The 26827-nt window shown below is 45.8% G+C and overlaps 1 protein-coding gene across 6 annotated transcripts in view; it reads left to right on the top strand.

Moving 5' to 3' along the window:
- AGTPBP1 (ATP/GTP binding carboxypeptidase 1) overlaps nt 1–16085 on the top strand; it is a 149250-nt gene extending 133165 nt beyond the window's left edge. For all 6 annotated transcript variants that reach the window (XM_075598985.1, XM_075598978.1, XM_075598979.1 and 3 more), the window contains one exon: nt 12879–16085. In XM_075598985.1, coding sequence (XP_075455100.1) covers nt 12879–13065 — 187 coding nt within the window. In that variant the 3' untranslated portion in view covers nt 13066–16085. The remainder of the gene's footprint in view (nt 1–12878) is intronic.
- Nucleotides 16086–26827: the final 10742 nt, after the last annotated feature.

Raw genomic sequence — 26827 nt, 5'->3', positions numbered from 1 at the left:
AAAGCATTTCTTTTACAACACGTGTATTATGGTCTGAGGTTCGCTATAAAAGCAATAGATACAATCACTGGCAAACTTGTGTGCATCATTCTTGAAAAATAATGGATGCGATCCGACAACTATGGTATTTATGGTCCTTTTTTGTTTGATGTGGCTATGATTAAAACTCTTACATATGAGTTTATCAACTAATTATCACTGTAACAATATCTAAAACAAATGAGCAACAAGAAAAGTGGCCATTTCCTTTTTTTCTTTAAAGTCTGTCTATGGGCTGATTTTTGTCCTATGTCTGTACACACAAAATCGCAGAATATATTGCAGTATGAGGTCAGTGGTTTCTTGTTTATTTCAAGCCACAAGGCAGACAGGAACGCGTGCCCTGTATTTATATATTGCAATGTTCATGCTCACCACAAACCAGGACCGGCCCGCAGGGCTGAGGTGGGGCTAGTGAAACACCGACCTTAGACCACGAAGCCGGGTCCGGATTGCGTATTCTGTAGTTGTGCGTAGCCGTGTTGGGGTTGGAGAAGGCAGGGTAATCCGTAGGCAAGCTGGTGTCATGGCAGGCGGCACACGAGCGATGGTCGAGGTCACCGGCTGGGGTGATGGCAGGCGGCACAGGAGCGGAGTCGAGGTCACAAGCTGGGGTCAAGGCAGGCGGCACAGGAATGTAGTCAAGGTCACAGGCTGGGGTCGGTACAGAAATATGCTTCAGTGTAGAGGCGTTGGCATAAGGATAGTCTCTCGAAGGGGGGTAGTAGCGGAACGTCATGGACGGTCCTGGAAGCAAGGTATGCGGATCGGCCATCGGGGCCGTGAAGGTATAGCACAGAGGATCCAGCGCTTCAGCATAGAACAGCTCTCCCTAGCCGGGTAGGAGCTGTGAGTAGTGGAGGCTTCTGGAAACAGGAAGAATGCAGACGGCCACAGAAACACTGAGGACTTCCGTGTAGACGCTTCAGCGCGTTATATGCGAAGTCTGCCAGGAGCAGGGAACTTTGGCACAGGGGCTGCGGTACAAGAAGGCCCAGCGGGCCCAGCAGCAGTGCTTGTGGCAAGCACAGTTACAGGGAACTAGGATTATGCTCAGCACCTTCCTGGCGGGAAGGGCTGACTCTAAATAGCCTAGATTGCCAATAGGGGCAAAGCTGCACAGGAGGCAGCATCAAGCAAACTGCAGTGATTCCAGGAGCAGATGAACTTCTTTGCTTAGAAGTTCCATAGCCCTGTAAGGATGAGTTCCAGTCAAACCCAGGACCGGATTCCTTACATATATCTAGTGTATGCTTTAATCTTATCAGAACAAGCCTTAAAATAGTGATCTCTTAATTCCTTAAACCCATAATAATAATAGGTTTGTAATCTTTGATCACAGAGCAAGTTACGTAAACGGTATAATCAACACTCCTTTGAACTCTTGTGATGTTTTTAATTACCTGTAGTTTATTCCTTTATAAAACCACACAAAGTCATAGGCATAGTCCTTTATAAGATACAGGCAACATAGCCGCCTTCCTCCTCCCATTTTCTATATATTGGGTCCTTTAAAGTCACTGGGCTTATTCTGTAAGTTCTGATAGCGCTGAACCGTGCGATTTGCACGGAAAGTCCCATTGACTTGAATGGGGTTTTCTGTGCAGATCGCTCGGCGCTATCGGAGCTTATAGAATAAGCCCCTCTGTTTTTAGCAGCTCTTGTTTGAAAAATGTGTCTGAAAAATCACAAGCAAAACTGCACGTGATTTTTACAAACACGTGTAATGAGTGATATGTTTGTAAAATTGTGTTGATCTTGATTTACATTTGAGTAGTGTAACTGTATTCTAGCCTGCTACTCTCCTAACGGACCCAGAATTTTATACAAACACACAAAATACACAAAAACAAAATGCTTTCCAAGGCTACTAATTACTGAGCATATAAGTCCACATATTGCACTCACCCGATCCGTCTCCTGGTCCTTTCAATGGAAATATCTTTAATGGTGCTGGTAAGTAGAAAGGCAGTGACCTGCTGCCCAAAATCTCATAAATAAATTCACATCTCTCCTCCGCACCCAGTGTTGGATACAAGTTTGTACTGTGTGCAGAGCTGTGGAAACATTTACTGGAATGTAAGATTACAAGTAGAATAACGTTACGTGTCGACGTTTTGCTGAATTTTCTGAATCGGGCAAGATGTGCCTTTTTTATACCAGCAAAATTCACTATATAATTGCGAGGCATCAAAAGTCCATAATTATTGCAATTTTATTTAATTTTGCTTGATTTCTCTTAATTTCTTTTAAAAACTTCTCTTAAGAGAAATGAACTTTTACTTACTACTGAGACTATAGGGCACACACAATTATGGCTTGTACAGTTAATTGATATCAAAGTGTTTATATAAACACACACAGACGGTGGAAAAAATTGTCTATTTATGTTGGCAAAAGGAGGATTGGGAAGATAGGGTGGTGTGGGTAGTCATCGTCACAGTGACCATGGCAGAAAAAGACTATAAATAAATGGGCGGTGGGACACTAGAGAAGATACTGCAGTTGTAATTGAGCCCCAGCAGCCTTCTACTACTAAAATAAATACAACTGAAAGGGAGGTTTCATCAACATGTCAGGCAATAGCCAATGCCACATAATTTGTCATCCATCAGCATCGAGTGCATGGCCCTGGTAGTAGAACTGTGGGCTGACGCAAGAAAATCGCAGCAGCACGCAGTATTAAACAACAAAAGTGTTAAGGAGGAGGTCTATTTTTTTATATCTGACCGGGCTGCAATGCCTGTGTATATAGGGCACAGACAGAACTGCCGGTACTTGTAAGAGAAAGGGTCAGTGAACGTAATCTATTCCTCAACAAAGCATACAGAAATGGATGCTGGACTGAATCTAGCGCTTATGCTGCAAGACTCTTAAGAGGAGTTGTAGGTAGTGCTTGTAGAAGTAAATAGGGAAGGGATTGCTTGGTGCAGTATTATAATGCATCACAATTTGGATCTGTAAGTGCCACGGTTTTCCATTTTCTTTGTGTCATTATAATCTGCCAGGTGGTGTTAACATCTGTACCCAAGAGATCAGCATCAGTTGGAAGAAACGTAAATAACTTTAATCAAATTCAGCGTGGGTTGATAGGAGGTATTGAGATACTACTGAGGCACATTATGTAAAAGATGTTTGCCTCAATTCACTGGCAGATGGACCTGTAACTCAAACTGGAGGGGTTAAGAAAATTGAAACACTAAAGCTTCTTCTCATAGTTTTTCTGTTCCACTACAAAAACTTCTAAAAATGTTATCTTCTATATCCATTGATTGAATACTTTTCAAAGGCATCTTATCAATCAATGTGTTCAATGTGTTTCAGAAGGGGTATTTTTCACACATAACCAGCCTCAACAGCACTTATAGAATTGTTGAGAAGCAGGCGTATAATTAATCAAGATCATTCATGCTTTTACCAACCCAGCCAGGGGCCTTCACCACAGTACCACAGCAAGGACTTGTGGGCAAACGTATAACATAACTGACATACAGACATTTGTGGGACTGAGCGTGATCCTGGCTTAGAGTCAAAGATGAGCTCATCTGACCAGTTCTACTGTGCCACCTGTACTTATACCCACCGACACAGGTGTCCACCCCTACGACCTACACACCATCACCTGAGATTTGCCAGCGTATACCAATATACCTGACATATACACTGGTTAAAGCAAGATAACTAATACTAGAAGGCCACTTGTCAGGGATGAAAAGTGAGAGCCTGGCTGAACTCTGCTTACCAATACCACTGTGCTCGTACCCATCGACATCAGTGTCCACTCCCAGAGCCCTGCACATCACCACCCTCAGTACTGCCACCTGAGACTTGCCTGTATACTGTATGTACACATGACTGACTGAATGAGAGCATGAAACTTAGAACTGCAACTGTGTATTGTACCACGCACACGTATTGTACCACCAGGTCGCCGATTTCTATTAACTGCTACTGTCTCACTCGGCCCCTGGTTCTGGCTGACAGTCAACATCAGTGTCTGATCCCCCTTTTCCTCGAGTAAAATATGTGTAGTATGCAGGTAGCTGGAGACAGGACAGAGAAAGGTTTTTTTTTTTAAATGTTACACAGTAATCCCTCTTTCGCACCCCGTCTCCTTTCTAACCTCCTCACTCTCCCGCCTCCTCCTCACTCTCCCGCCTCCTCCTCTTCTCCCACCCCCTCATCTTCCTCTTCGCTCACCTCCTCTTCTCTCACCCCCTTCCCCTCCTCTCACCCCCTTCCCCTTCCCCTCCTCTTCTCTCATCCTCCTCTCTCACCCCCCCTGCTTCTCTCTCACCCCCCCTCCTCCTCTCACCCCCCCCTCCTCTCTCACCCCCCTCCTCATCGCTCACCCAATTAATGCCTACCAGCGGTCTGCGGAGGACACCGGAGTGGAGCGGCGGTAGAGACGGGCACGGAGTATGGTCAGGGCGGTGGAAGAGGAGGACATAGCTCAACAGTAGAGACAGGCTGCGGAGGGTGAGAAACATAGAGCACCACGAGATCGGAGCAGGGCGACAAATGATGACGATGACTGGGAGGACTTGCGCTCTACTAGCGGCAGACACCAGATGTCGACGAAGACTTTTGTGTCGGACGGCTGGGGCGCGCTCCTCCCGGCTGCACTCCTCTGCCACCCTGCTCTACTCCCGTGGTGCTCCGTCTTCTTTTCCCCCACCACCGCTCGTCTCTACCGCCGACCTCTGCTGTATGATGACAAATACATGGTATATATTGATGTGGAGCAAGGTTTTCTATGTCTGTGTGCTGAACTATTTGGTCTTTGTGACCATTTCATTACTAGCAGCATTTTCAACTGAATTGAAGTTGGGTATCAATACAGTGAAACTGAATTGAGGTTGGAATGCAGTCGGGTGTACCGTGTGTGTACATGCTTTTCATGTGCAAGTTGGAGGCTGACACTGTGTAGTTTGGAAGTATCCATGTCGGCCACAACAGTGTTCATTGATCAAGTACATCTTTTATTTTTCGGACTTCACTGTGAATGCATAAACTCTTCTCCAGTGTGTCAGAGGGCTGCACAAGCTGCAAATATTTGTGTTGCTGTAAGGATGAAATCAATGCAAAGAACACCATCTAATCAATTTAGTGGAGATTTTTACGAAAAGTCCTTTTTTTTTTTTTTTTAACCATTGTTGTTTGCACATAAGTTTTCTGTCTAATGTAATGATCTTCTTCAGATGTTATCTAGGGCTGCAACATATCCTTAGGTGAAATCTGAAAAGTAAAATGTTGTGGTACGAAATTTGACAATTACATAAATAGTTACATACAAATAAGGACACACATGCACAAAGATAGAAAATGTAATGAGGGCCCTGCCGGGAGATCTTTTACAGTCTACAGGGAACAAGGGATAGTGGTGAAACAAAAAGGTAAAGTGTCTGCTCATTGTGGGATGGAGTATGTCTCAGGATGGAGTATGCTCCAGCTGCACAGCTGATCCCATTACGGTTTGATAGTGGGGATGTTAGAGGGGGTATTGCATTGCGTAGAGATTGATCCAGCCACAAAGATGGTCCCAATGGGGTTAGAGGGGGGAGTTGGTTGTTAGCAGTGTGCCTGATAGGCTTCCTTTGAAAAGGTGCGTTTTAAGAGAGTATTTAAAATGTCTGAAAGCTGGGGGGAGAGTCTGATAGTATGGAGTTCCAGAGAGAGGATGCAGCACAGGAGAAGGTTTGTAGTTGAGGGTGAGAGAAGGTAAGGCAGGAGGAAAGGCGGATGTCATTGACAGAACGTAGGAGGCGTTTAGGTATATATTTGGAGTTGAAGGCTGAGATGTAAGGGGTATCAGTGTTGTTGACGGCTTTGTAAGTCGGAGCTAGGGTTTTAAATTTGATTCTAGAGAATATGGGAAGCCAGTGTAGGGATTTGTGTAGTGGAGTGATTTGAGTGCGATAGATGAGTCTGGTAGCAGCATTTTTGATGGATTTAGTTGGGTTAGGCGGACAAGGATAATGCCAACTAGGAGAAGGTTGCAGAAGTCAAGGTGGGACAAGATGAGTGAATTATGATTTTAGTTGCATCATGAGTGTGAAAGGGCGTATCTTGGCTATATTTAGGAGCTGGAGACGCAGGACTTCGTGAGGGACCGAATGTGAGGAATGAAGCAGACTTGAGATGTTAATGAGATTGTGGTTTTATTTGCAGTGAAGGAGAGTTTGGTTGTAGAGGTGGCTTTCCTGGAACCAGTGTCACGAATGATGTATGATTAGTTCCAGTAAGCTTAACTCGTGTCTCACATCTTCCAAAGCACAAACAAGTCCTTTTCTCTTTCTTAATTTTATTGAGGGAAAATCACAGGGAGATAGGTGCTTGTAGATGTAATGTTGGTAGAGAGTGCTTCTCTGTTTGAAGTGCAGTGTATCAATGATGAGACAGTGTAAAACAAAAAGGCCTTGCTGGGGCAAATAGGCAGCTACTCACTCAGAGTCCAGGGTGAAAAGGAAGTGCCAGTGTATTCTGGGTAGCAAGATAGCCTGGGGACAGACCATCTGTCAGCAAGGCAGAGGGGGAGAGGGCAGACTAACCCATTCTGACAGGCTGAGGTTACTGTAGCAACTCACTGGCATAATGCAGAGACAGGGATCGCAACACTGTGTCTACCACACAAGCACTGTGAGTGCACAGAGCAAAATACATGCAGCTGTAATGAGAACCTGACAAGCAGAAACCGCAAAGGAAAGGGGGGGGGGGGGGTGAAACAGAAATGTGGTTCTTGTTCCATGACACTCCACGTCTGGTATCTGGAGGTACCACTATATAACTTGAATGTGTGGAACATATGTGCAATGCAAACAAACATAACATAATAATGCAAAGTCCATGTCCACATAACGAGGTGATACCGGCCGGTACCACTGGCGTTGAAATCCATTGGCAAAGTCTTTTAGTAAAGGATGTTGGGTGGATGAACCGGTCCAGGTTAGCTGGGTTCACCACAATGTCTCTCTGTGAAAGTCTCTGGCACTGTTTCTTTTTAAACTTATGGAAGAACAGTCCTTTTGTCTCTGTGGTTTTACCTACAGAGTGCATCCCCTTGTAGGTATGCCAGTTGTGGCAGCCTGTCGCTCTGACACCTGGCGTTTGGCAGAAGGAGATGGCCTTTGGCTCCTTGCGGAAGCGGATCGACACTCCTGGAAGACCAGTTGTCGAATCTAGTCCAGTAAAGAGGGCATCATTCGGGGAGACCCCCTGGAGCTGAGCACTGGGGCTTAACACTACACGGATTTGATCGGGTTCCTGAGGGTGGTAGACCCCAGATGACTGGAGGTACCAGCATTCTTCACCTTTCTTTATTAGAGGTGCTGGCTTTGTGTGGCCGGTAAGGGATATTTTCTGGATGAAGGCCACAAAGTTGTTTTTGGTCTCCGGTTCCCTTTGTAGGTCGCAGAGGTACGAAGTGAACCTAGAGATGGCATGTTCTCCATTGTTCGGGAGGCGCCTTCTTGGTGAACGGAATGGTAGCGGGTTCACCCAACTGCCCGGTCCGTCTTTGACGAGCTCCTTGACCGTTAACATCGGGAATCCTCTATCTCCCATCGATGGTGTTTGCTTGTCGTCGTCCCTTGTGGTCTGGAACGCTGTGCACCCTAAGTCATTGGTGCATTCCTCTTGCAAGAGAACGTCTCCACGTATTTTGGTAATACGCCTTTGTGTCTCTTTGTTGACTGCCGTCAGTAGGTTGTTCTCTCCCTGGACATGACGAAAAACAGTCTCTTTTGTCCTTGTAAATCCCTTTGTGAAATGTCTCTGCGACTGTCTCTTTTTTGACGTGTGAGAGGACAGTCTTTTTGACACTGTGGCTTCACCTGCAGGGCGCCATCTTTTGCAGCTATGCCAGCCGTGACAGCTGGCTGCTTTATCGCTTGATACTCTGTGAAGAGGAACAACTGTACATCTTAGCCGTGCAATTGCTCGCGGGAGGATCGTCCGATTGTTTATTGTCTTTTGGACCATCCCTTTGTCGGTCACCTTTGGGAGGTTACTTTCTTCCTTCAGTGGAGTCGACTCATCATCCTTGGTTGTCTGAACCACTAAGCATCCCAGGCCATTGTCACATCCCCCTGATGTGAGGATGTTCTTGTCGATCTCAGGGGTATGACCTTGTCTCTTCTCTTCACTTGGCCCTCCTGTCACTTGGAGATGGCCAAGACATGGTTTAGAGAGGGGTGTGTCCACATTCTGTTATCACAGTTCTGCGGACGTCAACATAGTCTTGTCCGTGCTCTTTGTCAGTGCACGCGTTGTCCACTATCACCCATCCTAGGTCAAGTCTTGGGCGTATGGTGTGTTGTGGGGTCCGTTATGCTGTTTACGGACTTTATGTACCCTCATGATGTCCCTACCGAGCAGCAGCAAGATCTTGGCGCCTTGTTCTACCGGCAGGATGTAGTTGGCTATTCCTCTGAGGTGCGGGTGATGGCGTGCCACGTCTGGTGTGGGAATCTCGTCCCTGTTTGTGGCCATGTGGTTGCACTCGATGAGTGTGGGGAGAGCTATCTTCACTCTGTTATCCACTGAACGTATGACGTAACCACTTGCTCTTCTCCCTGTTGTCTCAGTTGACCCTGCACAGGTTCTGAGGGTGTAGGGTCAGGCATTGTCTTGTAAGTTGAATAAGTTGAAGAACTCCGTCTTCGCCAATGATCTGTTGCTTTGGTCATCGAGTATTGCATACATCCGAATAGCCTTCTCAGGTTGTCCCTGGGGGTGCACTGCGACAAGGCATATTTTGGATCAGGACATTTTGTCACTTTCTTTTCCGCAAACCTCAGTACGCTGAGACGTGACAGATGTTGGCTCTCCTTCCTCCCCGCCATGCTCCGCTACGGAGGATGGGTTGTTGAGTTGGAGTGTCAGCGCCTCTGGATGTAAAGATGTTACGTGCTTGTCACTTTTGCACACTGTACATTTGATTTCTTCTTTACAGTTTCTGGCTAGGTGAGTCGTGGAACCGCAGCACCTGAAGCAAACTCTGAATTCTCCAAGTAACCTCTTGCGTTCCTCTAGGGACTTCATCCTGAACCCAAAGCACTTGTTAAGTGGGTGTGGCTTCTTGTGTATGGGACATTCCCTGTTTGGGTCCCTTGGTTCCTCGTCTCCAGCGACCGACTGATCGGGAGTAGTTTGGGTCGTGGGAGGCACGTCCGTCCTGTGGACCGAGATGGGTGTTTGAGTGTTACCGTATCTCGCCACTGGTCTCTCATTCCTCAGGCTGCTTGCACTGTGTGCGGTTTGCGCACCCAAGATGAAACTGGGATCGGTCCTTGTTCTTGCCGCTTCGCGGATGAAGCTCAAGAAGAATGAGAATGGGGGGAAGGCGACTTGCTAGTCCCTTTTCTACTTGGAGCCTTGTGAAATCCATCTTTCTTGGAGGTTGTAGGGTAGCTTCTCCAAGATGGGTCTCACTCCACGAGCTGAGTCCAAGACGTTGAGACCTGTTAAGGAATGGTCTTTCCTTGCAAACTCCAGCTCTTGCAGCAGGTCCCCGAGCTCTCGTAACTTCGAGTAGTCTCTAGTTGTGATCTTGGGAAAGCTGTTGACTCTTTTGAAGAGCGAATCCTCGACTGCTTCGGGGCTACCGTAGCACTCTTCTACCCTTTCCCACACTAGGTCAAGACCTACTTGGGGGTGGTTCGCGTTTGCCATCCGAAGCCTCTTCGCGTGCTCCCTGGATTCGTTTCCCAGCCATTTGAATAGCAGGTTGAGCTCTTCCCTTGCTGAGAAGCCCAAGCTGTTGATTGCGTCCTTGAACGTGAACTTCCACATCCGGTAGTTCTCAGGGCGGTCGTCAAAGCTGATGAGTCCTGTTTGCACCAGGTCACGCCAGATCATGTACTTGGCTATGTCTGTCAGGCCTGAGGCATCGGCGTGTTTGTCACGTTCAGAGGTAGTTGTTGGGAGGGTCCGTGCAATCGCCTCTTCTTTGGCGTGGACGCGTGATGGCTGCTGGTCAGTGTGAGGGGCTGTGTTCTCCCGTGTGGGTGTACCTGGATTGCGAGCCTGTTATGGTGCATCCGTGTGCGCGCTGGCGTGTGGATCGCTGTTCGCGTGTGGATCCCAGGCAGCATGTACCACTGAAGGGACAGCATCTTCTCCTCGTGGAGCTAGCAAGTCTTCGGTGTCTGTTGAGTCGCTCCCTCCGTGTTGAGATGGCGCTCTGGTGTTTACACTGAAGAGGCTCCTTACGTAGTCTTCAGTGCGTTGGATCCTCTGTGGCTATCCGTCTGTACGGTTGCTCCCCGCCGTCCTGTTGCGCGACTGCTTCTAGGACTTCAGCCTGGGCTATAGCGGCGGTGGCTTCCTTCTCTTGATTAAGTGCCTCTAGTTCCGCATCAAATTCGGCTTTCCTACGCGTAGTGGCTGCGGCAGTAGCGGCGGCATTAGCGGCATTAGCGGCGGCTGTCTGCTCCTCCTCTTCTATGCGCGCTCTTCCTGCTCTTACGGCTGCCTCTCCCCGACTATATTCGGCCCTGGCACGTGCGGCCTCTGCGGCGGCTCTCGCCTTGGTAGCGTTTGTGCTTGCACTGGACGCGTTAGATTGCGCTGATCTTGCTGACCTTGACGAGTGTCTGGATGTGCTAGAGCGATGTGACGCGGTCTCCAGGAGGAGCTCTTTTCTCTCGCTTTGGGCGTCTGCACGATGCCATCACGTTCTAGGTCGATCGCCTTTTGCAGGTTGCGTTCTCGCAGGCTATCTTCCGTGTTAGTTCTTCTTAGATAGGTGAAATATGCCTGTGACAGTGCTTGGTAGCGCGAGTGATCTATCTTCAATTGAGTTATTGCCTGCTCGAGCTGTTGTACATAGTTACCAGCGCCGGCGACATTGCATATCCCAAGTGTGGTTGTTTCCCAGGCCAACTCTAATTTAGCGCGGTGCGCTTCAATGTCAGTCTCATATTTTTCGCGGGCCTTTTGTGTCAGTGTGACTGTCCGTTTAGGCCTTGCGTCTGCCTGCGCCTGTTGCAGTTGCGCAGCGGTCTCTGTGTCTGAGTGATCACTCTCCTGCGTGATGTCTGGTGAGGCTCCGAGTTCTGCCATGCTGTAGGTGTGTGTAGGCCTTTAGCCAGTGCGTGTGGCGTGCGGTCTTTTACGTGTGTCAGCGATGGGCGACTGTCTCAGATGATGCCGAGCGGTGTCCTGCAGCGTTCAGTGTAGGGGTAGCTGTACTCACAGGTGTCTGGTGGCTCTGAACTGTGTTCTGGCGGGTGTCCGGTGGCGTGGCCCTTGGTGGCGCTAGCCGTGGAGACGTGCGCAGGGTAAGGTGAGATGGTAATCCCTCACTATGGAGCTGTGCAGAGAGTGAACTCAGACAGAGAAAGGCAATCAGGTTTTGTGTAAGAAGCACTGTCTGTCTGCAAAGCTGCTGCCTTGTGTGCAAGGTTGTTTGCTGGCTGTGACCAGTGTAAATCTGCTTGCTTGTTTGTAAGGCTGCAGGCTGTATGCAGTTTTTCTGTATAAGTTTGCTGCCCTGTCTGGCAATGTAAAGCTGTTAGCTTGTCCTGGGGTGCAGAGACTATTCTGTATAGTATAAAGTCTATGAGTAGTAGCTCCTGTGTGATTCCCCAACACACGTTCTTTGTTTTACTTTCCTGGAACCAGGGTCACGAATGATGTATGATTAGTTCCAGTAAGATTAACTCGTGTCTCACCTCTTCCAAAGCACAAACAAGTCCTTTTCTCTTTCTTAATTTTATTGAGGGAAAATCACAGGGAGATAGGTGCTTGTAGATGTAATGTTGGTAGAGAGTGCAGTGTATCAATGATGAGACAGTGTAAAACAAAAAGGCCTTGCTGGGGCAAATAGGCAACTACTCACTCAGAGTCCAGGGTGAAAAGGAAGTGCCAGTGTATTCTGGGTAGCAAGATAGCCTGGGGACAGACCATCTGTCAGCAAGGCAGAGGGGGGGGGGGCAGACTAACCCATTCTGACAGGCTGAGGTTGCTGTAGCAACTCACTGGCATAATGCAGAGACAGGGATCGCAACACTGTGTCTACCACACAGGCACTGTGAGTGTACAGAGCAAAATAGATGCAGCTGGAATGAGAACCTGACAAGCAGAAACTGCAAAGGAAAGGAAGGGGGGTGAAACAGAAATGTGGTTCTTGTTCCATGACAGTGGCAGTGGAAGGGGGAAAGTGTATTAGTTGTTTTGGACATGTTAAGCTTCAGGTAACGGTATGACATCAAGGAGGAGATTATAGAGAGACAATTGATAACATGGGATAGAAGAGAGGGGGAGAGGTCAATTTGGGTATCATCGGCATAGAGATGATACTTAAAGCCAAAAATTTGTATTGGTTCACCAAGAGATTAGGTGTAACGTGAGAAGGGGTGAGAGTCAATAATAGCCTTGTCTGGAAGAGGATGCAGGTGTAGTTGGGCGGATAAGGGAGTTAAAGGTGGTGAATAGGAGTTGAGGGCTAGAGGACCGAGTTTGTATGCGTGCAGAAAGTATATACGCTAGTGTCACGTAAGAAAACTGTAAATCTAATTTTTTACTTGACATTTCTGTTACAGGCCTGGTGGATTTACAGATGCAATGAAAGAAAGAAATTGTGTTTGGTCAGTAGTATACTGACCATTATAGTAGTAGTATACAGTTAATTATAATATTGCACACAGTAACTCCTCATTTTCAAAGTCACTCGCTAAAATGCATGGCTGCAAGTTAACACAAAGTACATTCATATGTTGACACTAAGAGACGCAACCTTAAATTAATGATCAGCATCAATTTAACCACCATAACAGATCTGTACATAACGCAAATGTTTAATTTATTCTTATTCATTTTTTTTATTATTCTTCTAGCCCAACCACCTATGTTTTGGAAGGCGATGAACCTCGATTCCTTGAGGAAGTGGATTACAGCGCAGAGAGCAACGATGAGGCTGACCCGGATCTGCCTGTTACTGACTTTGAGCCCTCTGCATTGGAGGAAGATGGACTTTCTGATTCAGAGGTCACAAGGATTTCCTTGCATGGACAATCCACATAACCACAGAGAATACAGGAACACTGGTTTTTAGCAAGTAATGCTACGTGGGATTTGCCTCTTCTCCTGCTTCATAAGAGAAGAAAAAACAAGTCTCTAGAGCCAGTTTAATTAAAACAATAAATGTGTCACTGGCTTATGATGAGGTTTTATTGGTTTCATTGTTTTTTGGTGCTCTCATTATGCATTAGATATTTAAAAGGTATATTTCATTTTTCTTGGTTTTATTGCATGGATTTTCTTCCGGTATCATTTACACTTCAATAACTTGTGATGTTCTGCAAAATCAGAAAGAAACTCGATATCCAGTTAAAGTATTGTAACTTCCATTGAACAATATTATAATCGTCTCTTGTTCTAGGAAATATACTTTAGAGTGTAATTTATTCTGCCATTCATTAGACTGTTTGCTTCATCCTTTGAATTTGGAAACTGCTTTTTCGTAGCATAATGAATTCACGCATCATATGATAAATCTAACTAAAACCGTGTCAGTTCCTAAGTAGTCAACATTAAAAAACTATAATTTGTAACGGCTTTAATAGATATCTGTGATTTTAGGAAATGGTCTTAATTAGAATAACACAATACTGACAATAATACAAACCGTCAGTGCTTAAGTGTAGTAACTTCTCTGTGACGTAGCATATGTGTGATGGTATCATTTTATTTATATAGCGCCAACAATGCACGAGGCGCTTTAAAAAATTACAATACAAGTTAAAAAAAACCTTACAAAGGAGATAAGTGCACCAGGTAAATTACATATGTTCCTGTCTTGCAGTGCAAAGTAGCATGATGTAACTGGAGATTTTGTTTACGATAAAATAGCTGTGCTACAAGCGAGATTTGTAGTCCATTAATACTTGGATGGTAGAAACAAATTTTAAAAGCGGTAAATTATTTTGTATATGTATGATCCGTTATAGCTTACACTGCTGCTTTTTTATTTTTTAGTATTTGAGATTAGTCGGAAAGACTGCTTTGTATTTATGTATTTAATTTAGCTCAATGTACATCGAGAGCTACAGTACCGTATTTGAACATTTTATTCTAAAACTGTCTCATGTCTGTTCAAGAAATGTCCTAGAATTCTCTTATTACCGATACACTTGGATGAGGTACTGTAGTCCGCACCGCTCAGAAAAAACTCTCTTTTTCATATACAGGCGTTTAGGCATAGAATTGCAAAAACGCACTCATTTTGTATAATTTGCACAAGCAAATGGGGAATCTGCCCTTTGCATGATTCACTCTTGACACGTGCAGATTTTACACTTCAAAAAAAGATTACATATCATTGTACCGTTTGCTGCTGTGGCAAGAGGCTTTAATAGATTCCCCCAGCTGCCCAATTATCCAAGAAAAGGAAATTATTCCTGGCACACAAACCGATGAAGACATTTTACATGGACCTTGCTTAAAAGGAAAGAATCATAGTGAAATGCTACTCTTGGTTTTTTGGGGATACCGATTAAACAGTTTGTTTTGATTATTGGGGAAATATGATTTTTAAGCAGAGGTTTGTGCAGATTATTCCGAGACTGTAAATTGTATAAAAATAGAATGAGATTGTGTTTAGTTGCTTTTTATTCTTGGTGCAATGTCCCAGAGAATCTAGAAGTTGGGTTACCACCAGGTAATATCACCCATAGTGTTCTATTATATGAGGATAATCCAACTCCTTAGTGCCTTTTAATCCAATGTGCATGTGCACCCCAACAGCCTTTGCATCAGTTTGTCCTGAAAAATTAGTTTAACCACCCTTTGTATAATTTTGATGTGATTACTTTACTGAGAACTGTTTCCAAAAGCAATTGAAAATACAAGAGAACTTGCTAGTGTTTTGAAATATTACCTTCTTCTGCTGCTCTCTGCTCCGTTGCTGAATGCCTACATAACAACCCTGAGGATAGCTCTTTCCCTCTCAATCAACATAATGTATTTACTTGATTGCATATATTTTTGCATTTTGTTCTCCTTTTATCTATTTGTTACAGGAAGAATAGGCAGACTCAAAATCTGTTGAGTACATTATTTGAAACACATTCAGTAAATTCAGGGTGTAATTGTGGCTCCTTAACATGATCCCAAATATAAGACACACTCTCGTCTCTACTCTTTGCTTTGACCATGGGCTAGTAGTCTGTTACCTTTCAGAAACCATGGAATCATTGCTGATTTATTTTTAATCAAAGTATTTGAAACTATGCATTCACCCTCAGCATTGGTTTAAAATGTAGCAAGTTCATTTTTGGCACATAATATATATTTTTTGTAGAGACAGAAATTAAAATGGTCAAACAGTGCAATAATTTTTACAATACATCGCACATTTGTTTTTAATTAAAACAATGATATTCTACATATTGTACCTTTTAACGAAAGGGGTCAAGAATGTGATGTGTCACAAGATTAAGGATCACTGCAGATCTATTCAGCCTCTGTCTCTTTTTGCATTTGAGACCTGTGCGCTGTGACAATGCAACATTTGCAAGGTATGTTAACAACCATGTTTTAACAGGCCATTTAAAGCTGAAATCTGTGTATTACAATATAATTTGTACAGTGTTTAAACCGCCAAAATAGGTGCTACTTGTTTTTATTTGAAAGTATATACTATCCCAAAGTATGTATTAAAGCAGCAGTTCCGCTTGAAATTGATCATAATCATAATAATAATAATAAAACAGAAGTTGACTGGAATCAGGGCCATCGGGGAGGGGAAGAAGGGGCAGAGCGCACTGCTGTTTGCCTGACGTCTGGGGACCTCGCGGATCCTGAGTGACAGGACTTTTATAGTATTTTTTAAAAAATACAATCATGGCCGCCATGGTCACTGCGGGAGCGAGCCTTGACTGTGCGGCTATTGTGTGCCCTGCTGGCACATATTTTTGTTGGGTGCTGAACCGGAGGGTTCACGGACTTCGGGTTATTGTGGTAATGGTCTAAACTAACCTTTTAGTGATTGAAAAAAAAAAATACGATTTGTTTTCATTTAGATTTAAAATAAAGAAAAACCTGGCGCCAAATAGTCAGTGGAATGTCCTGTACTCCTCAAGGGATCCGCACACTTGCTCGACAGACCATGCAAAGAAAAGAACACAAACAAACAAAAATCATAGCGCAACACTGTAGGGTAAGCAGTACTGCACTAATACACACAAACAGTTAAGAATCCTAGCGACTATTAAAATAATTATTTATTAAAAAGAACTATGCCAAGACCGACAATGGCAAATACAAGGAACCGCAGGTCATCCGGAGCACAAAAATTGGAGCCCTACTTACATACAGCAAGGTTTAAACTCGCATGGTAGGAACAAGTCCTAGGTAGAGATGATCTCCCTGGCGGGTGATGCCTCTGCTCCACTGCGGCTCAGACACCAGTCAGTCCTTACGATGGTAACCGGAACAGCTCCGGCCGTGGGGGCTGGTGTGCGGGGTCCACAGCTCTGCACCGCGTGTAGACACACGCCTCACTTCCTCCTACGGAGCAACAGGAAGTCTCTGCGCGCCCGCGCGCGATAGTGCCCGTTGCCTTAAAGGAACAGCTGGCAGGCTGAAGGGAAAGTTGGGCTCCAAGGCCAAATGTCCTTAAACGTCCAAAGTCAGTCAAATAGTGCACAGCCACTATTTGACTGACTTTGGACGTTTAAGGACATTTGGCCTTGGAGCCCAACTTTCCCTTCAGCCTGCCAGCTGTTCCTTTAAGGCAACGGGCACTATCGCGCGCGGGCGCGCAGAGACTTCCTGTTGCTCCGTAGGAGGAAGTGAGGCGTGTGTCTACACGCGGTGCAGAGCTGTGGACCCCGCACACCAGCCCCCACGGCCGGAGCTGTTCCGGTTACCATCGTAAGGACTGACTGGTGTCTGAGCCGCAGTGGAGCAGAGGCATCACCCGCCAGGGAGATCATCTCTACCTAGGACTTGTTCCTACCATGCGAGTTTAAACCTTGCTGTATGTAAGTAGGGCTCCAATTTTTGTGCTCCGGATGACCTGCGGTTCCTTGTATTTGCCATTGTCGGTCTTGGCATAGTTCTTTTTAATAAATAATTATTTTAATAGTCGCTAGGATTCTTAACTGTTTGTGTGTATTAGTGCAGTACTGCTTACCCTACAGTGTTGCGCTATGATTTTTGTTTGTTTGTGTTCTTTTCTTTGCATGGTCTGTCGAGCAAGTGTGCGGATCCCTTGAGGAGTACAGGACATTCCACTGACTATTTGGCGCCAGGTTTTTCTTTATTTTGGTTTATTCTGTTAGTACTGGCAGTATCACCGGGCAGCCATCCTTTATTATAAGTTTTTTAATATCACACTGTGTATTACACTTTAGCGCTAGTTCACATTTTTTTCTTCACCTTTTTCATTTAGATTTAGCTTTTATTTACAGATTTGTTTGCAACAGAAAATATGCAAACTCTTAGCTTTACAAGATTTTACATTTGTTTTATTACGGTCTTGATGGAAAATTAACCCTTTGGCTGCCCCATGACAGCCACCACGCCATGGAGCCTGGTATGCCAGGGGTCCCATGAGGTGGCGGCTATGTCATGGTCTGGTGTGACATTGCGTTCTCTGCTCCTTTGGAGAAGAGGAGGACCCATGGATGTCGCAATCGCGTGATCGATCCATGGAGCGGGCATGTGATTGTGATGTGCCAGAGGGACTGTGGTTCTCGAGGGTTGCCCCCCCCCTTTGGCACTCAAAGGGTGAAAGTATATGCGTGTGAACAGTCCAAAATATAAACCATAACAAGTATATTACTGTACAGCAAGTGGTCAGATTCTCTGCTCGTGGGATCAACTTTGTTGCATCGAATCAAAGAAATAAGATGTGGGTCATTTTTTGTGGAATAGTGCTGCAAAACCATGTTTCAAAACAGACCTCCTTTCAGCTGTGTCTCTAGTTGAATGAATTCTTTCATGGGCACATTGAATTATTCATTGTATATTTGTCAAACAGTTGTGATTTAACACTAATTGTATTCGTCCAAGTTCGTGGCATTTAAACTGTGTTAAAGGACATCACAAAGACATTTGATCTGTTTTACATTTATGTTTAAATGAATGTCAACTATGTAACCTCTGAATGTACCAAATCATAAAGTGTTTGTAATTCTGCAGCAAGGGTGCTTGCCTTGAAAGAACTTTATTGTGTGGGAATTGGTGCAGAGAAGAGAAGATTGCAAAATGCTTAGCTTAAGGAAATGAGTGTGTTAAAAAAACAAAAAAAACACCAATGAATGTGTGCCTGATGAAGCTACAAGACCACATTCTGCCTGTCTTGTTTATCCATGTCCAATGAAATTATGCATGATGTATAGCTAGATTGGCTATCCAATCTTCACTGTTGTTGCAGCTGGATTCGGTACAGCTTCTAGAACGTAATGCTACATTTATAATTGCCGTATGTGACAGATTATAGCTGGTTTCGGTTAATGCCTGTTAATTTCTAATGTATATAACATATTCTAAATGTTACTGCTTTAGTGTAAATTGGTCTTACATGTTTATTTTTATTTTTCATTGATTTTTTTTTCCATTTCGACGTGGGGGGAGAAGTGAGAACTGTTTTAAAGAGAATTTAAATGGTGTTTTTACTATAATGAACACATATAACAACTATTAAAGGTGTATGGTAAAGTACCTTTTGATATTTGTACGAGTAATTATTACACACCCAATATGAATGCAAGCATAATACCGCTGCCACCACATTTTCTTTTAGCAAAACATTTACATTCTATTCTTGATCATACTATGTAAATATATACTTTTTTAAAAAAAATAAATTGAGAGTGCATTGTTTAAAAAGAAAAATCAGACTCCCACCTAAAAACATCAGCACATTTCCTTATTTATTGTAGGTCGTGCGTCATGTTCTTACATGTGAATGCATTAACAATTGTTTGGTTCTATAGCTCAACCCCCTTATAATGTTGTTCTTGGGATCCAAAGAATCACATCGCGTTATAAGCGGATCGCGTTAGAAATAATGTATCATTGTATGCATTGTACAATAAAGTATTTAAGATACCAATAATTGTATTGTAAAGTATTCATAAATACGAAAAATGGGAGCCGCGCTTGCATCGCATTATAAGCGGATTCGCGTTGTAACGGATCGCGTTATAACGGGGTTGAGCTTTACTTTCATTCATCTTCTACAACAAGAAAAACTTGATGGACAATTTTGGCGCACAAAACTGGTGCATACAGTACTAAATTTTGCCGCATGCCAAACAATACTGTACATCAAAATTGACTTTATACAATGGCACACAAAGATACTGTACATTCATTTGCTACTCTGCATTAATTTTACAAAAAATTACTTATATATAATAATATATAGGCCTCAAAATTGTGTAAGAAAAACTGTTTGAATGGGTCTACAATTTTGTACACAATTGAGTGTCATGACATTAAAAGAGTTTTGGTTACAGTTTTGTAAAAGCTGAAAGACCCATTTTACATGATTATCCTAGTAAGTATCATTCCTTAATAAAAAATAAGGGCGCTCTTTGTGTAAATTCTATTCATCACAAATACCTTTTCTGAGGGAGTTATGGTTTTAGAAATAAATGCAAGTGCCAATGATCCCTTAGACGGGGTTCTGAACCTGGGGTCAATGGACCCCCAGGGTGTACATGAGATATATATTTTGAGGAGCGAGAGGTATATTGGGCGTATACAGAATATGACATATACACTATGTACCAAATCACCCAAGTGATTTACAAAGGAAAGTATGATTTTAGATGCGATTCTGGTGGAAACTTGGGGAAGCATATCCCATTCTGACCAAGCGAGCCCATTTGTTACAACCTACCTCTGTGAGTCTGGATTTTCTGTGCTTTTTAAGAATAAAGACTAAAGTGAGGAACAAGCTGAAAGTCGAACATGTCCTACATGTGACTCAAAGACATCGAACAGTAGTAGCTGCGAATAAGCAGCCGCAGTCTTCATACTACGCTTTGGCATTATGAGTTGTGCAACCTTTTCTGTGATGGAATGAGGTTTGTATAAAATGAAAAAAATCATCTTTGGAGTTTAGCATAAAAATGGCAGTCACGATTGAGAGGGGGTACATGACTTCTCACTGAGACCAAGGGGTACTCGAACCGAAAAAGGTTCAGAACCACGGCCTTAGACAGTATTGTAATAAAAAAAAGAATAATGATTATATGATCATAGATGGGGATCTGGGATATACATTCTAGAAACAATTGGATATTTTCCTAACTCACAAGAATGTAGTGTGTAATGTCCTTGGCAGCTTTGTTCTGTTTTAGTTGTGGGATATAAATAAATATTTATAGCGTCCATGATATCAGATGTTCCTCCTGTGAGTTTCTGTCGAATGGAGCTCTGTAAAATGTAATTAGGGAACACGTACTGTAAAAGAAAGACAAAGGCATACAGAGTTACACACAAACTGTACCTCTACTTATCGTTGTAAAGACTTGAATAGATGATGCTTTGCAAAGAGCTGCTTATTGAATTCTTGGTTTATTAGTACCAAAATTTTAAAATACAAAAGGCACATAGAGCACAAGAAAAACTCAGCCATGCCCTTTTCCAGGAGAATTGTGGGGAAACACACTCTACTATATTTAAAGCTTCCTAATCATCTACTTGTTTCTTAAAGGCATATCAACCTATCATACTGCATCTCGTATAACAACATATATACATATTGTTAACTTAGTAAGTAATTATAAATGTATATCACAAATAAACCCCCCTCCCCCCACATTTCATCCCAAACCTGGCCCCACTACCTCCTTCCACGTTAGTGTTGGAAGTCCTGTCCTACACCCAGTAGCACAAGCACGTTGCCTAGGGTCACACGCGACTCCTCTCTCACATTCAAAATGTATCTAAAACCAGTCGCTTTTTCCTCCACAATATTAAAAAGATACGCCCTTTCCTCTGTTGCTCGACTGCTAAAACTATGACACCGGCCCCCATTCTCTCCCGTCTCGATTACTCTAACCCCCTGCTATCCGGCCTTCCTGCCTCTCGTCTATCTCCCCTACAATACCCGTCTCAGCATCTCCCCTGCTGAAATAACTCTCCAGGCTTCCTATCAAATCCTGCATCTCACAATCAATTCTCACTTTTAAAGCTTTACACCCATCTGCCCCTCCTTTACATCACAGCCCTAATTTCTCGCTATGCACCATCCCGACTCTTGCGTTCTGCTCAAGGATGTCTTCTCTCTACCCACTTTGTATCTAAAGCCCTCTCCCGACTTAAACCTTTCTCACTGCCTGCCCCACACCTCTGGAATGCCCTTCCCCTCAATACCCGACTAGCACCCTATAGAGGGAGAAAGGGGGTGGCCCGCTATTAAAGGGATTGCATCCCATTTGGCCATCCCCTGACATCACCAGGGAGTCAAGGGGTTAACTGGGCTGTGGTCCAGAAATGTGGTTTAACCCTTGTTATAACATAAAAATGTATATTCCCCGGTCCCCATGCTTTATTGTGATATCTGGTTATATCAGTGTCTGCATCACACACACACTGGGATCCATCCGGGAGGGCAAGGGTTAATAGTTCCTTAGTGATTATAGCCCTTTGTGTAATTTTCCCGCCTTTTCAGGCACCATTTTGCAGAGTCCCATAGGCCGCCATTAGAGCTCAATGCATTTCAATGGCGGATCTTGCTGTTTTGGACCTGTTATGGCGTCCGAGAGGAGGAGCGGCGGTTTCCCATTGTAAGTCAATGGGCTCATTGACTTCAATGGAGATTCCTCGACGGCGCTTTCCAGGAACGAGTTGGCTGCCGTCCAAACCGCAAAGCGGATACTTTTTCAGAAAAAGAGCTTTGATCACTTATTAGTCAAGTTCAACGTTAAGTGGCGTGGGAATCTACAGTTCTAGGGCACCCAGAAATAAAATTATTTTTGCCCCTAGTTCCTAGACCTCCCCCCACTCGACCACCACCGGGTCCCTGAAACCTGGACCCCCGAGAAGGGTCGTGCCGAGAGAGCGGGTCGCGCCATAGGTTCCAATGGCGGCGGCAGAAACAGCTCAGGAATTTGACTAAGTGTGAAAAGCTAAAAATCATGAATCCATACCTCCGGTTCCGGAGGGTCCTGAGGGCCAGGGTTTGGGGTATCTGTAGGCACTGCTCCGGCATGGCTGCAGAACCAACCTTGACCCTCTTGGACCAACCCGACGGAGTATGGACCCCCTTGAAAGTTCGGGGAATTCTCCCATAGACTCCAATGGCGGCCAATTTCCATTGACTGGCTATGGCGGAGAAACCCCATAGACTTCAACGGCGGCGATGCCCCGTTGAAAGTCTATGGCGGCGGATTCCCATAGCCGCCAACGGCGGCGGTTTGCAATTGAAAGTCTATGGCGGCAGAGCCCATTGTTTTCAATGGGGATTTAGTGAAAAGCCGTGATTTAATTTACAGCGGAGATTTTTGTATTAAAATAGGAAACGGTTTAAGTTGTATTTGTGTAACTCCGGTTCCGAAGGTCGTAGCGGGCTGAAACTCGGACCATATAGTGTCCCAGTTCCGGCATTAAGATCTGGGTAGTTTGGACCCGCTAGACCCAACGGAACCAGATATTTTAATATGTTTGTATTTTACCTATAACACTGTATCCCAAGGCAGGTATAAAACCCAGAGGAAATTCCTTTGCATACAAGGAAGCATATGGTCAGAGAGGCGACCCAATGTCTAGGACTTAAGTGTTGTTCAAAGGATTTTACCACCCTCACTGTTTACCTGAGGGCGGAGACGACTCAAACCAGAGCAGCCTGTGAGTGTCATATTTTACACCTTCCAACAAAGGGTATCCTGCCAGAAATTCCATTTGGTAGACTGGCTGGCATTCCCGATGTAAATGTGGGGCTACAGAAATGAGACCCCAGGGTCCTAGTGCGCATGAGCTGACTGGCAGGGGGGCATGGATTAAAATGTGTTCCCACGTTAAAGATTAAAAGAGATTGAATAGTTGCGCCAAAAAGTCCTACTGTAAAATTTGTAACTTCAGTCCTTCACACAGTACAGTTGCGCTGCCCGAGTCTCTCAGAGGTGATTCGCCAACCTCTATTGTTGTAGAGAAGGGAAAGGGGGGGATCCTCAGGTGCGTCGTTCTGCTTGTGGAAGCAGCCAAATAATATTGGCATAGGGAAGAGATATGTCCAGACTCCACAGAGCGTCCCTCCAGAAGATGGGTAGTCTTGTGTGGCCTGGTTTCCAGCTGGTAGAATCTTGGGATAGTGCGTGGAGTTCAGCAAACGCAGGGAAAGTCTCCACAAGCCCGTGCACGAACTGGGTCCTTCTCTGTCTGCTTTTCTCTTTGCACACACCTTTCACAGCTCCCGTTCCGTCGCGCATGCGCATGCGCTCCAGGCAAGATGCTTGCCAAGCTTGGAAAACTTTACTTCCTCACTATGGTGGCACTCTGTACATGTATAATAAGCAGTTAAATGGAGGTGGACGCTGTGCCAAGGTCACCGGTGTGCAATTCCAGGGCTCTTTATGCTCTTCCGGCTGCAGTCCTGCTGTCCTCTGTTGGAAGGGGAAATTCCCATCTGCCGCTCTCTTCCCAGAGCGTCCACCTCCATTTAACTGCTTATTATACATGTACAGAGTGCCACCGTAGTGAGGAAGTAAAGTTTTCCAAGCTTGGCAAGCATCTCGCCTGGAGCGCATGCGCATGCGCGACGGAACGGGAGCTGTGAAAGGTGTGTGCAAAGAGAAAAGCAGACAGAGAAGGACCCAGTTCGTGCACCGGCTTGTGGAGACTTTCCCTGCGTTTGCTGAACTCCACGCACTATCCCAAGATTCTACCAGCTGGAAACCAGGCCACACAAGACTACCCATCTTCTAGAGGGACGCTCTGTGGAGTCTGGACATATCTCCTCCCTATGCCAATATTATTTAGCCGCTTCCACAAGCAGAACGACGCGCCTGAGGATCCCCCCTCTTTCCCTCCTCCACGTTAAAGATTGGCTACAGCTAATTGTTTCCCAATAGCTGGTACTTAATGTTAAGGATAGGGCCACAAAAGATATATAAACTGTGGTCAACCCTATATCCTTTGTCTTCTATACCATCTTGATTTTACCTGATTGCTGGAGAATTGCTATTTGATACTTCTCATTCCCCACCCCCAAGTAAGTGCTACTTCTTGTCTGTTACTGTACTATATTGCTGTGTTCACCTATTTAAGGAATAAATATACTTTATTATATCTAAGCCTCGTTCAGTTCAACCCAGTTATTTGATGTATTATTATAGCCTGTCACAAAGCTCCCGTCACAGGCATATAGTAAAACTGGTGGCAGCGGCGGGATTGAACTGGACCTGTATTACAGTGTACTGAGGGATACTGTAATATAGTGGGAACTCGATGGTAATTGCGAGTTCCTGGGACTAAAGATATTGAACACACGGTAGTGCAACAGTTAACACAAGTTGTAACACCACCTCACTGCTGCGACCCAGAACCATGAGTGAAGCAGAAGACTCATACAACCTGAGGACTAGAACTCAGCTGAAAGACAAGTGCCGTGAATATGGACTGGAATATGAGAACCAGGCGGTCGTAGATATGATGGCAGCAATCAGTGACTATGAAGCCCAGCTTGCAGAGCCTCAGGATACGGCTCAGCTTGCCCTTGTACAGCCACCTGGAGATCAGGGAAGGAACCCAGTGCCGGGGCGGCAGAATCCCGGGGAGGGGACAAGTGCACCTCCTGGGTCCAGTGCAACAGGAGGGGCACTGGTGGCTACGGCTACCAGTCCGTTTACCCCTGAAATGTTGGCACTGATTACAGCGTGGGGTGACCGAGGGACACCGGAGGAGCGGCTGCAGTTTATCTCTATGGCAGTGAACAGACCAGCTTATTGCCCCCCGTTCCAACCCCGCAAAGATGAACTCAAACTGGACAAGCACAGTCTCACCAAGTACGTGGAAGGCACTGATCAGATTGACAGTTTCTTAAAGAACTTTGAAACGCAGTGCCGGCGGTACAAAGTGCTTCCACAGCATAGGGTTGCACGTTTGGACCCCTTACTGTCCGGCTTGGCTAAGCAGATGATGATGGCGCTTCCAGAGGAGTATGCTGATGACTATGACCACCTGAAAGAACTGTTGCTATTTCAGCACGGTTTTACCCCGGAAGCCTACCGGGGTTAATTCCGGCTGGAGGAGAGGCAGCCTCTGGAGTCCTATGTCACCTATGTGACCCGCATGGCTTTGTACGGGATCCGCTGGGTGGAGGGCTATGAGGCCAGGACTTACCAACGCCTGCTGGACCTCATCTTTCAGGAGCAGCTCATGCATCAGTGCCCGCCGGCGTTGAGGGCTTGGGTGTATGACAAAAAGCCCAAGACTTACACGGAGGTGGCGAGGCTAGCAGATGACTATGTGGCCAGCCGATCCCTGATGCCCACCAAGGCACCAGCCAAAGCGGCGGCAGCGCCGGTCAAGAAATCTGCTAATACCCGCCAATGGACTCAGAGACCGCCTGCGGGCAGCAGTCCACAGAAGGCGGGGGAGCTCCGGCACGAGCGCCGGTGCTACAACTGTAACAGCACTGGTCACATCAGACCAGGCTGCCCGGAACCCCTGCGTCCCAGTGGACCCCATCGGGGGAAACGCACCCCAGCTGCAAAGCCGGTAGCCCGCGTGCGGGTGGCTTCCACCAAAGAACCCAGACCGGTCCTGGAAACAACTCCCAGCGAGACGTCCCATGTCACCCATATCTCGGTTTTATCAGTGCCTACAGCCAGGAGCGGAGGACATCTCAGCGCGGACCTGCAGCAGACAGACGGCCGGAGCAGACATCTGACCCCGGTCACAGTCGGTGACCAGCAAGCAGTCGGCTTGCTGGATTCAGGAGCTGCAGTGACCCTGGTCCGACCTGATATGGTCCGGCCAGAGGAATTGCTCCCAGGCCCTGGGATGCAGATCACTGTGGCCGACGGAGAGCCACGTTTCTTGCAAGTGGCCAGAATCTTTTTGGATTGGGGGGTGGGCCAGGGTGTACGGGAGGTGGGGGTTTTACCCGGTTTGGATGCTGAAATTCTTTTGGGTAATGACCTGGGACCGATGACCTGCACCTACGACCGAGTGCCCAAGCCCGCTGCAGTGGCGGTGGTTACCCGGAGCCAGACAGCGGCAATGGCGGCGGCGCCAGTCCCCCAGCCTTTGGGACCAACGTTAGCGGAGGGCGCAGAGGAGCCCGGGGAGGTAAGCCAGGATCAGTTGCAACCACAGACTGACTTACTGTTTCCCCTCACCCTTCCCCATTCTCCGGACAATGACATGACTGGGGGGTGGCCAGAATTAGGAGCCCCGTTTAGGGAGGCAGTGAAGACAGACCCTACCCTGGCCGGCGTGAGACTTCGGGCGTCTGAATCTCAGGCAGGGGAAGGCACTGAGCACTGCCTATGGCATAAGGGACTCCTGTATAGAGAAGAAGGGAACCTGGGGATAGAGGAGGGGGTGACCGGTAAGCGACAGCTAGTAGTGCCCAAGGGGTACCGACAGCAACTGTTACGGGTAGCTCACTCTATTCCGTTAGCGGGACATCAGGGGGTCACCAGAACGCGAGCCCGGTTATTACAGCGTTACTACTGGCCGGGGGCATCACGGGATGCGAGCAATTTCTGCCGCTCTTGTGATGCCTGCCAGCGAGTGGTTAAGGTGGGCGACCGTGTGAAGGCACCCCTGAGACCCCTACCGATAATAGGGGAACCCTTCCAGAAGATAGCGATGGACC

The sequence above is a fragment of the Ascaphus truei genome, chromosome 1 (assembly GCF_040206685.1).
Source record: "Ascaphus truei isolate aAscTru1 chromosome 1, aAscTru1.hap1, whole genome shotgun sequence".
Classification (NCBI taxonomy): Eukaryota; Metazoa; Chordata; class Amphibia; order Anura; family Ascaphidae; genus Ascaphus; species Ascaphus truei.
This window is presented reverse-complemented; position numbering and strand designations above follow the sequence as displayed.